General features: G+C 33.6%; 2 protein-coding genes across 4 annotated transcripts in view; both read right to left on the reverse strand.

Annotated features, from left to right (window-relative positions):
* The window catches only part of LOC114876112, a 96,633-nt gene extending 92,793 nt beyond the window's left edge, over window positions 1-3,840 (reverse strand). For 2 of the 3 annotated variants that reach the window (XM_029187192.2, XM_029187190.2), the window contains exon 1: window positions 3,263-3,839. In XM_029187192.2, the coding sequence (XP_029043025.2) occupies window positions 3,263-3,358 (96 nt within the window). In that variant the 5' untranslated portion in view covers window positions 3,359-3,839. Of the gene's footprint in view, window positions 1-3,262 lie in introns of all 3 variants that reach the window. The other variant, XM_029187197.2, reaches the window with a different exon arrangement.
* Window positions 3,841-5,619: 1,779 nt separating this feature from the next.
* LOC114876117 lies at window positions 5,620-11,176 on the reverse strand. Its single transcript, XM_029187202.2, has 3 exons — window positions 11,050-11,176; window positions 8,235-8,349; window positions 5,620-8,151 (listed from the first exon to the last, which is right to left on the reverse strand). Exon 3 carries the CDS (start codon window positions 8,149-8,151, stop codon window positions 6,181-6,183), a length of 1,971 nt encoding a protein of 656 aa, XP_029043035.2. The 5' UTR covers window positions 8,235-8,349; window positions 11,050-11,176; the 3' UTR covers window positions 5,620-6,180.
* Window positions 11,177-13,352: the final 2,176 nt, after the last annotated feature.

Below are 13,352 nucleotides of genomic sequence, written 5' to 3' on the forward strand. Positions count from 1 at the left end.
ATTCAACTTTGTGATAAATCGCGCGAATGAAAGGCGCTCATTGTTTCCTTTGCCGTTCGTTTCTCTAAAGTCTAAAGTGAGCGACATTGAAACAAAGAACGAATAGAGAAACGACGAAAGACAAAACGTACATTGTCAAGAAAAACTGTGAGCAATTTTCAAGATAATTAGCAACGTTCCTTGAAAAAAACAAATGTTGAAGCTCATTTTAACTATCGCTCAGCTGATACCGAATCACTTTTGACCCATATCAATTACGACAAATGAAGTACAAGAGATATAAAATATATAATTTACGTATGCCAATAATATGGAATGAAATAAAATAGTATGAGTATTTAAAATATATTTTCTCTAAATTTTGCCCAGTTCTGATCAAATGTAAAAGGTTACGAAATATCTAATTATTTATGTACAGGAGAATGCCTCTGAAATGACGAACAGAAATCGTTAAAAATGAAACGAGTTTCACAAGGTCGAAGGAAATCGAGAGTCATGGTTCGAAACTGACGATTACGGAATTGTTAAAAATTTAAAAATGCGAACAATTTCTACGATAACTCGTAATCACAACAATAACAAAACGGATCAATTTGTTTAAAACACATTCAACTAAACTGAATTATCATTGCATTGAATGTAACCAATTATAAATTCCTACTAAAGGAATCAATTAATCATTTTAACTTTTGCCCTGCCAATTCACATCACTATGAAAGTTTCAATCCATAATTAGACAAGAATCGTATTTGTAAAACAGCAAACTATTATCATTAGTAAATGTACATTTCCTTCGCGTGTTTATTTCCCATTCGTAAACACGGTGTAAATGTAAATAAGTAAGAGAACGGTGCGTCCGAAAAATTTGCATACATTGCGTATTAATATAAGCACAACATTACGAGCACGTGTCTGCTTAAAGCGATATAACAAAGTTATGCAATGATTTTACCACGACCTTTATAGCTACTGACATTCAAATAGCTACCTGAAACTAGCATTCATTACAGTCACAATTGCGGCTTGAGTGTGTAGAATGCGCGATGATCGAGTGATGTACGTAAACACGTGAACAAAGAAGCGAAGGAGCTTGAATAGAGAAGCTTTAAAACATTTAAACGATATTACTCTTCATGAATAATTGAAAACCTTGATGCAAAAACCAAGCAAGTGTAAATTTAAAAAATTGTGAGCAGTTGATTGAAGTCAAAATAAATATAACCGTTCTTCACTTTTGTGGTGAACAGAATACACTGCTGGCCATCCAGGGTGGATAACCCTTTATTTTCTAGTATATTGACCCAGGATCACGATTGACACAGGCTCCTTTATTCAAGAGTTAATAAACTACTCAAGACAAATTTATTGACTACTAATGTACACAACCGATTTCAATTAATTTTCATATTACGCTCACTACTGATTTTTGCGAAAGAAATTGTTCAAATAAGAAATATCTGTTCACAGTCACTCTTGACTTTAACTGTGTTTCTGGAACACTGTATTTAGGAATAAAATAAAGATTTGCTCATAGCTAGAAAAATAGCATGCAAATTCACCGTGACAATATATATACGCGTGTGAAAGCTACTGCACGTAGCAGTTTCGTTTTAATACGAAACACCGGTTAATCCAATTACGAGTGACCTATGAAACGTGATAGTTTTGCAGAAAAATGTATAAAATGTAGCGTTTACGAAAGAATTGAATCAAACAAAACTATTAAAAATCTATATGGAAAAACGAATTCGTTCCTTAATTGCTTTCAGTTTTTTTAGTGAATCGTTATACTTTAACTAATTTCATAACTGGAGATAGGACTATTGAATAATAATTATTCAAATATCGTAATGGCAGAATATTAACGCGGTTTAATGCGGCACATTATCGAAAAAATATCTGAAAAATTAATATTATAGATTAGGTAAGCGATGTGAATTAGGTTTGTGAAACGAAGGTCCATCCATCCATCCATCAAATTTCGCCCCTAAAGGGGCCGGCGCTTTTGGGGACTTATCTGTCCCCGTTTTGCCCACCGAAAGTTAGCGTCCACGCGTTCAGGGAGATGTGCTGGCAGCCACGCTGCCAGCACCAAACTCCCGCGCATTTTTACAGTTCATTATTCTTATTTCTTACTCACTCCGTACTTTAAGTCTCACTCAATCCATACTTTTAATGTCCTCTCATCTGTGTATATGTGTGTGTGTGCGTGTGTGTTCTGTGTGTCCCCTTTTAGTCGCCTCTTACGACAGGCAGGGGATACCGTGGCCGTATTCTAAGCCCCCCGAGCCACAGGGGGCGTGAAACGAAGGTATTGGGTGGCATTAAATTTAACCAAGCGCCAAACCGCTTTCGATAATTCTCGCTATAGAACATTCTATAAAATTATTTGGCCTTAAACTCGGTGTTCCCCGTTCATTCGTGCCAAGTTCAAAATCTATTGGCAACGGTGATAACATCGACCCTTCAGTATTTATAACTGAATGCATTCGACCGATGCTGCCAATATTTTTCGAGTCAACAAAGATTTCGTAATTAATATCAAACTTATTGCCGACTGTAATAGGGTAATTGTAAATCTATGTCTGACTACTTACGGCCGTTTTCACTGCGGCGCGGCGCGGCATTCGCCGTATTAACTTATGCATTAAACTTTGAATCATTTTTTTGTATTATTACCCACAAAAATATGACAGAGTTGTAGTTTTATTTCATTCCTATAATCCGTATAATATTAAAAACTAATACAGGAACAATATTTATGAAAAAAAATATGACCGTCACTTTTTGCACGTAATCTGATATGAAATAGCGGCAATGATCGATGAGTAAACTGTGGGAGATTGTGAGCCTTAACCCTACTTTGGATAGATAATATCTCGGGGCCATTATTTTATTTAAGTATTATTGTACCAAATTGATAAATACAAGCAAATGTTCTTGGCGACGTTCAAAAATTCAATAAAATAGCAGATTACATAAATTTTCTAATTAAAAAATGCTCAATTTAACACTTTGACCGTCGCAGTGAAAATAGCCATATGTAGTCCGACAATATATCTTCATTTCAAATATCATTTTAATGTCGTATAAAAATTAAAAAATAAGTTGACAGTCAACGTGTTAAGGATTTACAAAGCCGCTGCAACCCCTATAATCCGAGAAGGGTTATCCAAAGCTATTAACCTGTATTATTTTAGAATTTGTACGATCGAAACTCATAAGTTTATTAGTGCTGAAGAGATTATTGGTTAGGGCTTACCCTAGAGATGCGTAGCGGTTGATGCAGGTCGTGTCCACCGTGCATACGGAATCCCCAAGGGGAGCCGCCAAGTAGGGTGACTTCTCTCGCGCTCATGCCGCCTCCCTCGCCACTTTTCCGCTACCACCCACTCGCGTTTCAACGGTATACGCGAGACGAGTATATAACGCTGCTACAATCGTCGTCACGCCGTTTCAACGAGATTGTAGTTGCCGCTTCGCGGCGTAAATTCCCTGCTCCTGCGTAATCTCGATACACCTACGTACGAACGATCGCATCTCTCTCGAAAAAAATAACACTTTACCGGCGTACGCGACGGACGCTGGCTGCGCAATAACCAACACGACGGTTGTGTTAACCGGTGATCGTTCGGAACTTCGTCGAAACGTTTTGACGAAGTTCAATCGGTCCAACGGCAATGAATCATGACCGTGGATCGACGATCGGTAATGTTTACGATCATCGAACAACGTTAGCGTTCATCGAGAACGAGGAAAATCAACACAAGCAAGAGCAATGAGGGACAAACACAAACACGACGCGCACTCGTCGATGGTTCGCGGAGCACTGACAGAACATTCCCCCTCCCCATAATCCCCTGCGCGCCACCCTCGGTTGCCCTGTCTTGTCAAACTCACGCTACCCGGCGAACACGCGCGCTCTCCCCACTTTGCCAAGACCACAATCAACGTTTCCTAACTCACGAGTCTGCTCGTGAGTTCGTTTCCAACGAACCACTTGTGGCTGATGTTCGAATCACACTGTCTAACGATTTTCCTTTTCTTTTTCTTTTACCATATTCAACAAATGTTAGATACTTATACATAGAAAGACTCCATCCTCAAAATTACAGGATGTCACTCGCAACTGGGCCAAGATATATGTACTTTTAAAATGGTAGAAGATAGAACAAATTTTATCAAGCTATGAAAAAGTATGCATTTCCATTAAAATAGTGGAAACAACTTTGAAATATCTAATACATAATTACCTTATAAATAATAAAAATACAAATAACATCATAAATGAATAAGCTAAAGATTCTTACTTGAATATAGTCCAAAGTCATTTGTATCGCTGTTTCCAATCAATCGTATTTTCATTTTATTTTCTTTTTCAAAAAATGCGTCATTTTCCAAAAAATCACTTGTTTAGATGACCCTTTCGAAACGGAATCTCTCGACACTGAATGTTCTGTGTAGCTGGACTCTGCCAAGTAGACTTCTGTGGTGTGATCAGACCGTCTCCACTTGCTAAGGTGTTTTCTACTGCTGCGAACGGAAAAACTTAGCGATACCTCAGGCGCTGTATCTTTTGGAAATAAAGACCAATCTTCACAGAATTTAATACGTATTGTTAGCTAAAGCTTTAATAATAATACGCGTCAAATCCTGTATAAATTGCTTTTTATTTCCAAAAGATACAACGTACCAAAAATTACAAATAAAAATTATTCACTCTATATTTTCTACTTGCTCTCTCACGCAGAATTACCACCTTCGACACAAGGATGTTTGACAATGGAATAAAATAAAGGAATAACGATAAAAAATACTTCAAATAATACTTGTATTTTTAGCAAAGTATAAAACAAAAATGATCTACGAAACGTTAAGATATTGTGAATACATAATAATTTTTGTATGTAATATAAAATCAATATAATTAAACAAATAAAAAAAGAAATAAACTAAAATTCTTCGTTAAACATGTGCCAACGCAAATGTACTAAACTTCTTTTATAGCTTAACAATATTATATTATTAATAATTCATGCTTTTCACGTACAAAAGTTATTTTAAACAAATTAACCACCATAATCACATGTTTCTACATATGTGAATATTTACGTCATCTAATAATTTTTTTACTTTCAAAAGTAAATAAAAATATCTGAAGCAAAAATTATTTGATAATCAGGAATGCATCATTTGCATTATTTAAAAAAATATTTGCATTCTTAAATCAGGTCAACATAAATTTTTGTAAAAAGACTATGCTAGCGAGTAAACAAATAAATTCAACAGTATTATAATAATGTAATCTTGATACAACCTCAATACTTCTTTTCTAACGTTATCAGTCGTTAGATAGTCAAACTTCCAACGTCATTAGTTGAAGTCAAACTTTACCAGTATGTTCTATAGTTATAAACTAAAGAAACAATTATTACGTTTAAATTTAAAGTTCAATATATTGTCAAAATATATTGTATTGAAGTTAAACTAACCATTAATATAACATTAATATAATCTAAATGTAATAGGAAATAAATTGAGTTAACATTGCAACTTCTCACTCCACAGAATTTCATGCAATGTTGAATGCTCTACTCTATAAAGCTTAATTCCAGCAACTTCGGCGATATACGTAATGTTTTATTTACTATTTCAAAAATAAACCAGTATGTTGAGGAAACAATTATAAAGGACAACAAGTAAAGTAAAATAATTAGTTACAACATAAAGTAACTAGTATAAATCACAAGTGAATCAGAACTTTCCAGTAAATTTCCTAAATTGCCTCCAAATGATCATTGCAATAAGAATATTCTCTGATATGTAAAACTATCTTTCAAAGTTGTTTTTAAACATTGAAACAATAACTAACTAAGCAATACTTCAAATATACTATACAATGCCGCTACACATAATATTCATCAGAATTCAGAAGTGTCTGATGTAAGTTCAGAAAGAAAATAGACTATGCTAACTCAGATTCAAATTAATCAAAATTGAAAGAAATCTCTGCTGTATCAGTTTACTGCAATAAAAAACAACCTTTTGAACTTTAGCTTAAGTGGTTACTGAGATAAAATTAATTATAATGATAAAGTTTGATCTTTTAACTTTGGAACATTCTATACAATAAATATAATTCAAAAAACTCTTTGGAACATAGTTATCGATTGATATTATTTACTCTTCTCTTGCACTCCAATTTGTATACTTCTCTTTCAAAGAAACATACACACCCGACTTTTTTAATTCCATACTCTGAGTCTTTTTATTATTATACTTAGTGAGATCTCCAACAGGTGCATTTGCTATAGTATCCAGTATCACGTTTGGATTATTTTTAACAAAATCTACGATCTTCATTAAACGCGTATCACCTTTCTGTTCCAATTTCTTTTTTGGTTTTTGATACAAAGAACATGGAATACGAGCGTAATACTTCAAACTTTTCTTTTCAAATTCTTGTATGTTCTCCACAGTTCTCCAATTGATACTTTCAATAAAAGCATTGGTTCTTCTCTCACAGACATATTGCATAATCTGTTTTAATTCCTCGTCAAAGTTATTCATCTGTGATGGGCAACGATAATAGTACTTTTCCTCGCCTTTTTCTTTCCTCATGTAATCGGTAAGCACAAAACTCGGCAAATCATTAATAGCGTGAATCTTACTGATATCGTCGTAATTACGTACACAACAAAGACCAACGTAAATGGCGTTTGCGAAAGAACAATCGGCACTGAGTTCTACCTTATCGTTATCGATCGTTTTTCCCAATGCCGCGTGGTAAGTCAACGTATACGGACGCAGAGGGAATTGATACAGTTTCACTTCCTGTTTCCTCTCATCAACCAACCAGCTACGTAAAGCAGGTAAAATTTGATAGTAATTTAACTCGATACGAAGCAATCTAACCCTTTGATTAGTTTCTAAGAAACAAACATCCACACCGAAGACATTGACGTTATCCGCTGATATAATTTTTTCTAACAGAACAACACTGTGAACTCCATACTGGTTGATATGTATATACTTGTATCCCTCTACGAGTACCAGTCCAGGATAAAATTTACCTTTTTGTTTAGTACATATTGGTTCAAAAAAAGCTTCTCGTTTCGTACAGTACGGCGCAATATAGTACCTTACTCTCGATACCTCCAAGTGTTGAATGAAACGATTCACTCTATCTGTGATGTTCTGATGAAATTGAGCCATGTAGATGACGTCGAAGCGTTCTTCAGTGAAATACTTGACTCGAAAAGAACAATACAGGTAGTAACGAAGATTGAACAGAAATGGAACCTCATTTTTCTGTCTGCCGTGTTGAATCATCCTTCGAAATTCGGATATTTTATTGGTCAACACTTTGTCGAAGAATCGTTTGTCAGATAATTTTCTGATCGTCATGTTGCTAAGCTGTCTGATGATTTCAAAGTTACACCTGCTATGGACCGACGATTTGTGCATTGCGCTCAGTTGAAGTTTGTTCCCGGCAAAGATTAAGTGCATCTGATGCTTCAGCGATATTATGTACAACATCAGGAGCATAGTCGCTGACGGCAAAGTGCATGAATCTACGATGATGACTTTTGTACCGGTGTGCAGGTACTTTTTCGAATTTAATATTAATTTATAAAGCAAATCGGTATCGTCCACTTCGGCCACGTTAAATAGCTGAACAGCACGATAATAGTGCAAATGTAAACAGTTTACATAAAATGATATGTAAGTATACGTTGTAGCATAATTATTCAATTTGAACTTCATTTCGCTCGCCTGATCTCGCCTGAAGGTGAGAAACTGTACAGTGTTCGCGTAATGCTTGGCCAAAGAAGTTAAAAGAAACGTTTTCCCGGTTCCACTTCGGGCATTGATCGTAACGACTTGATTATTTTTCTTCGCGAACAGATTACATATTTGTCGAAACGCTTTCTTTTGCGGCGATGTTAAGCACTTGTAATACTTCGGGCAATTCTTATTTTGAAAATTGTCCAAACTGGTATCAGGGATATCGGTGTCATCGACATCGGTGTCGCTAGTGTCCGTGTCACTGTCACTTTCAGTTTGATATTCGGTGTCAGAGTCCCTTATTGAATTAACGATATATTTGTTTAATTTTAGATCTTCGATACTAACAACTTCGTACGCCATCTGTGAACAATTAAAGCAACAAAAATGATTAATAAAGATTGAATTTGTATAACAGGAACTACGGATGAAGAAAATGTTCTTACCTCCGAAAATACTGCTTCTAATTACTTTATTCGTGTGTTTCGTTGACCGTATCTTCGTACAAAATTCGAGTGTTTGGAATGTACACCTCATGCGTTCTATGTAATCAGCACACCCCTGAAATTATAATACAATTATTAGAACATAAACATTTATATCAGACCTAGACGATACTCTGTTTCATCGAACAGTTTTTATTATGAGCTAATGAACGATTTTAATCTTGTTAACACTAGATTGCTGGACAAATAGATCCGTCAAAATAGGTATAACACATATGGATTTTTGGAACTAAGGAATGGGAGGGGAAGGAATTAGTATTTGTATATATTTCATAATTCTATTAAAAACCAACATATGTTTTAAACAAAATTATTTAAGTTTTTCTATATACCTACATATATAGCAATAAAATCGTAAATCCTACATAATACCGAATTTTTCAGAGTGATTATGGAAGTGACCCCTCAAAAGCTTTTAATACTTCTCACCAATACTGTTCGTTATATATACAGGTCTGTTATATCGACAATAAAAAGATAAATACTTATAAAAAATTATTTATAATAGAAGGGAAGTACTACGTGTGTTATCTATACCATTTTTCATCGATTATTATTTTTATCACATACATGCTTTATCATACTTTTATCACGGATTCTGATGAATATAAAACATCCTTTATTCTATTCTATACATGGTATCTTTAATTCTGTCCATTTGAAGGTCGATTCATATCATAAATCACGGTGTTGAGGTATTCAGGGTCGGTTACGTTCCCTGATATTCATTTATTTAATACTATAAGATTTTAGCCTTATCACTCATAATGGACCATCACTCAATTAACAAAAATTAATTTTGATGGAACTCTAATACCTAATGTCTTCTTTTGCAATCATCCTTTATCTTAGTTATAACTTCGATCCATTTATCTTACTTATTTTTATTTAAAATTGATTGTTAACTTTTTTTTTACGATGCCGAAGAAAAAATTTAGAAAGGTTATTATATAAAAGGAGGCAAAGTAAAAAGAACGTGAAATTTCAAGAATAGTTATTTAAGTAATAATTATTAGAAAATGTATACCCTTGGACATATTTGTTATTGCCCAATTGCCCCTGGAATTCTTTATTATTAATATATGAAGCAAGAAGAGATGCAGTTGACCTTTATCCGGCCCTTGTATGTATGTAATGATCCAATGAATATTACCAATCCGTCAGACCTTTCATAGTAGTTGTACAAGTTTCAATGTCCACAATAATTAAGGGTTAAAGAGGAACCTTATGTCAGGTGGCGTGAAAAGTTGGATGAAGTTTTGCCATCGGGCAAGGAGTAATTAGGCAAAAGTAATCGAAAAAAAAGAATATAATTTTTTGTCCGAAACCTTGTTTTCAAGAAAATCTATGCAGTTGCGACTGAAGGGACGCTCTCTTTGAGATCGTTCTACCCCCTTAGACATACAAATTTTATACTGTCAAGGATTCAGGGTGGACTTTGAAAACTCATCCAGGACTCAACGTGTTAATGATTCTGTTACAAAAAATTTCATTCGTATACATTTTCACATGTATTGTAATTTACAAATTACATATATGTATACGCAAACAACGGCAATTTGAAAATAGCAATAGAGAGATTTTCACGAGAATTTGCCCTTGTGAAATTATTCGATATCGCTACTAACCCAAACAAAAACGCAACCGATTTAACAAATATCCAAAGAAAGAGAAAGGAAATCAAAAGTGGTAAGGCGGCTTCCTGTACTCATATTACCGCTCTCCTCAATCCCCGCTACGGCGCTTATCTTCAAAAGACGTTGAAACAGGGCTGCTTTAAATACATACATTGTTGTACGCCAGTGGTGAAGGTTTTATTTGAAATAACTAACAAAGAATGGATTTAATATATTCTGTAATTTTAAATAAGAGATATCTGCCATTTTTATAAGTTTAGTTATTCTAATATTAAAAAACCATTGAAATTGAATAAGAATAATTATCCCTACCGGAATAAATTCTTAATTACAATCTCACAGCGATTGCGACTCGCGTAAACATAGCCGGCATCTTTTACGCGTGCTGATATCCTTCTCACAACGGAAATTATTTTACTGGATATTACCTGCTGTGCTAATTTTCATCATACAAGTCATTAATAAGATATAATATAATCAGTTTCTAAAGTATTTACATCCAACTTTATCATATACGCAAAGAATACAAAGTATAAATATAATTTGTAACGTACAATATGTACAATGTCAGTTATGACAGAAACTAAAAATTTGAATTTATCCATTTTTTTTTTTCTTTATATTAGTTGTTTATGTATACAAATTTTAACCTTGACCGGCTGCGTTTACTTCTCGAAACACTTACCAATACAGAAAACAAAACACCTGTAGAGTATCTTTCTGAGTTGTATATCATATAAAAATTAATTGTTAATTCTGTAATATCTCCGGTTAATATGAATCAGGTTTTAATCTATCTGCGTTGTATTACATACATACACTGGCAAAGATATGTGCATTTGTAGAGCTTATTGAAGCATTTGTACGTGGAAGCAATACCACGGGACTTCCCCGTACTTTATACATATCATAATTGGTTAACGGAATACCGTAACTCAGAATATTTTTGATTGTTGTATCAAAATTTCAAAATGCAGCAAAATGAAAGCGATACATGTAACAATACATACACTGCTAACATGGGTAAGGATAAATGAAGAAAAATGAAGATATTTAAAAAATTGAATTATACAAATTTAATATGGTGTAACTGTTACACTATGATTTCAAAAACTCACCTTTATTTTCTGTAAAATCCGAATGCAAGTTGATTTGTAGACACTATCCCGGCACACAGTCCACTACAGTCACTCCGGATACGCGCTCTGCGAAATTATGCGAGTGAATGCATCGTAACTCTTAACTGCGTTTCGTTAACAAGAGGGCGCTGAATCATTTCAAAGCTGGATACGTGGCACCATTGCTTTGACATTTCTAGCCAATCAGGTAGTCAATTTATTCGTATATATCAAATCATTGGTCATTTCCACTAGTTACAAAGGCAGCTTTATTTTTTCTTCAATATGATTCTGGATAATCTTTAGTTTAGGATAACAGTTCTGAAAATTTTTAATCGAGTTAATTCATCCATTTTATTAAATTTACTTCAAATGAATAATGCATTAATAATATAAGAGCAACATTAATGAATTGATTAGATTTTTTGTCGATAGCTGTTTATATTTGAATGCAACGTGTTTTCCTAGGAAAGATTAAGTTCTACGTTTCTGAATAGAACTTATACACAAAGAACGGGCGGAAGTATGATGACTCATTCAAAACATAAAATCCTTCGGTTAAGTTAATTAAAAATAATATTCCAAAAATGTAAAATTTATTACGCTTTTCAGATCACATAACATAATTATATGTATATTTGGATATATCAAGCCCCTTTTGTTTCTTATAATTTAAATTTTTTAAATGGTATACTGATATTTTTCAATGATATTAAAAAAAAATAACTGGACACACATAACTGGATGCAATAAATGATAGAATCATTATTAGCGCTGTAATTAAACCTTGGAGACTCATACCGGGCTCATATTCACCCCCGTCTTCAGGAGCATTGTCGAACGCTTCGAGTCACAACGGCTGCTTTAAATCAACAATTGTTTACATTAGAGGCGATAAAACCATTCAGTTCTCGAAACACTAAGTTCTATGTACAATATATGTGCTTCTTTTACCAGTGTTCAGTCCTACATGCTAAAAGAAGACGTATGTATCTATTTGTTTGGATACATTGTACATACATATGTATATTTTATTTGCTTTTTACTAATGAGATTTATTGAATATTATATAAAATAAATTTTAGTTTGTATTTTTTTGATTTTGCATTTAAATAAATATTTTACTTTTATTTCACTCGTATGTTGTTTATTTATATTCTTTTAACAAGTAATCGACAAAAAAGATTTTACAGTTAAAAGTATAATTTGTTATGAACATAACATCACAGACCTAGGTAACAAAAAAGAAAAAAAAAGTACCTGTTGTACTATACATCTGACTCAATATGATTATTGATGAGTGCTATGATGTAATTATGCAGATAATGAAAACATTGAAGATATAATGAACATTTTTGAATATCATTATAATTACTCTTGCAATTTGAAATACGAAATCAATTTTTAATACTTTTCGTAGTCCATATTATCTGTATGAGTACTAGGTAAATACAGGCATTTCTATTGTGTCAGCTCACGTGTCGAACCTATTCAGTCAGCGTTATACGTAGCGATAAGCGATATGAGCAGATTGGTTTACAAAGATGTAATAGCAATGAAAAGTAGATTTAATTCTCATTCTCATGTCTGGTATAAAGAAGTAGTAAAACAAGTGATCAATTCAAAACGATCAAGAAGATGATTGTAAATTGTTAAGAAATTACATATTAACTAGTGATATTACCCTACATTAACCGAATGAAATTTTAGAAAAATCTCAATTTGGTTTATTGAAAACTGTGTAATTTTATATTACGTCAGACGTTCCTGTTTCATAACTCGTTTTTCCCTGCACAAGCAACAGACGTATAGTTAGGTTTTCCCCCGCTGTCTATGAAATGACTTTATCGATGAAGTTAATTTTATCGGGATTTCCAAAGCAAATGATTTTTTCAGGTGACGCTAGCGTGGAGCCCGAATTTCGAATTCTGCGTTGGTAAAACAGTCAACGTTTCATCGAAAATTAGGCCGAACAGAAACTGATTTCAGCGCCACCTCAGTTATTACATCCAACTAACGGCATGCTATGCTACGTCACTTTTCGCATACACCTATATAGTACTTTGGGTTTTGGGTGACTTTTCCGATCTATTTTTAATTCATATCAGGTTGAATGCATCTATTGACACATTACCGTAATCAACTTTATGGTTTATTGGAGTATGATAACAGTAGAAAGTTACCGTTACATGATCACGTTACATTTGCATTCATGAATGATATCTATTAATAAATTACTTCCAAGTTTTATTCAACTCCATTGTTTATTAATCAGCAATAATAGTATTAATTATTTCATACAA

Source organism: Osmia bicornis, chromosome 2, assembly GCF_907164935.1.
Source record: "Osmia bicornis bicornis chromosome 2, iOsmBic2.1, whole genome shotgun sequence".
Classification (NCBI taxonomy): domain Eukaryota; kingdom Metazoa; phylum Arthropoda; class Insecta; order Hymenoptera; family Megachilidae; genus Osmia; species Osmia bicornis.

Bases quoted from the DNA above. Each gene is read 5' to 3' on its own strand.
- LOC114876117 (XM_029187202.2), bottom strand. From the start codon at position 8,151: ATGGCGTACGAAGTTGTTAGTATCGAAGATCTAAAATTAAACAAATAT.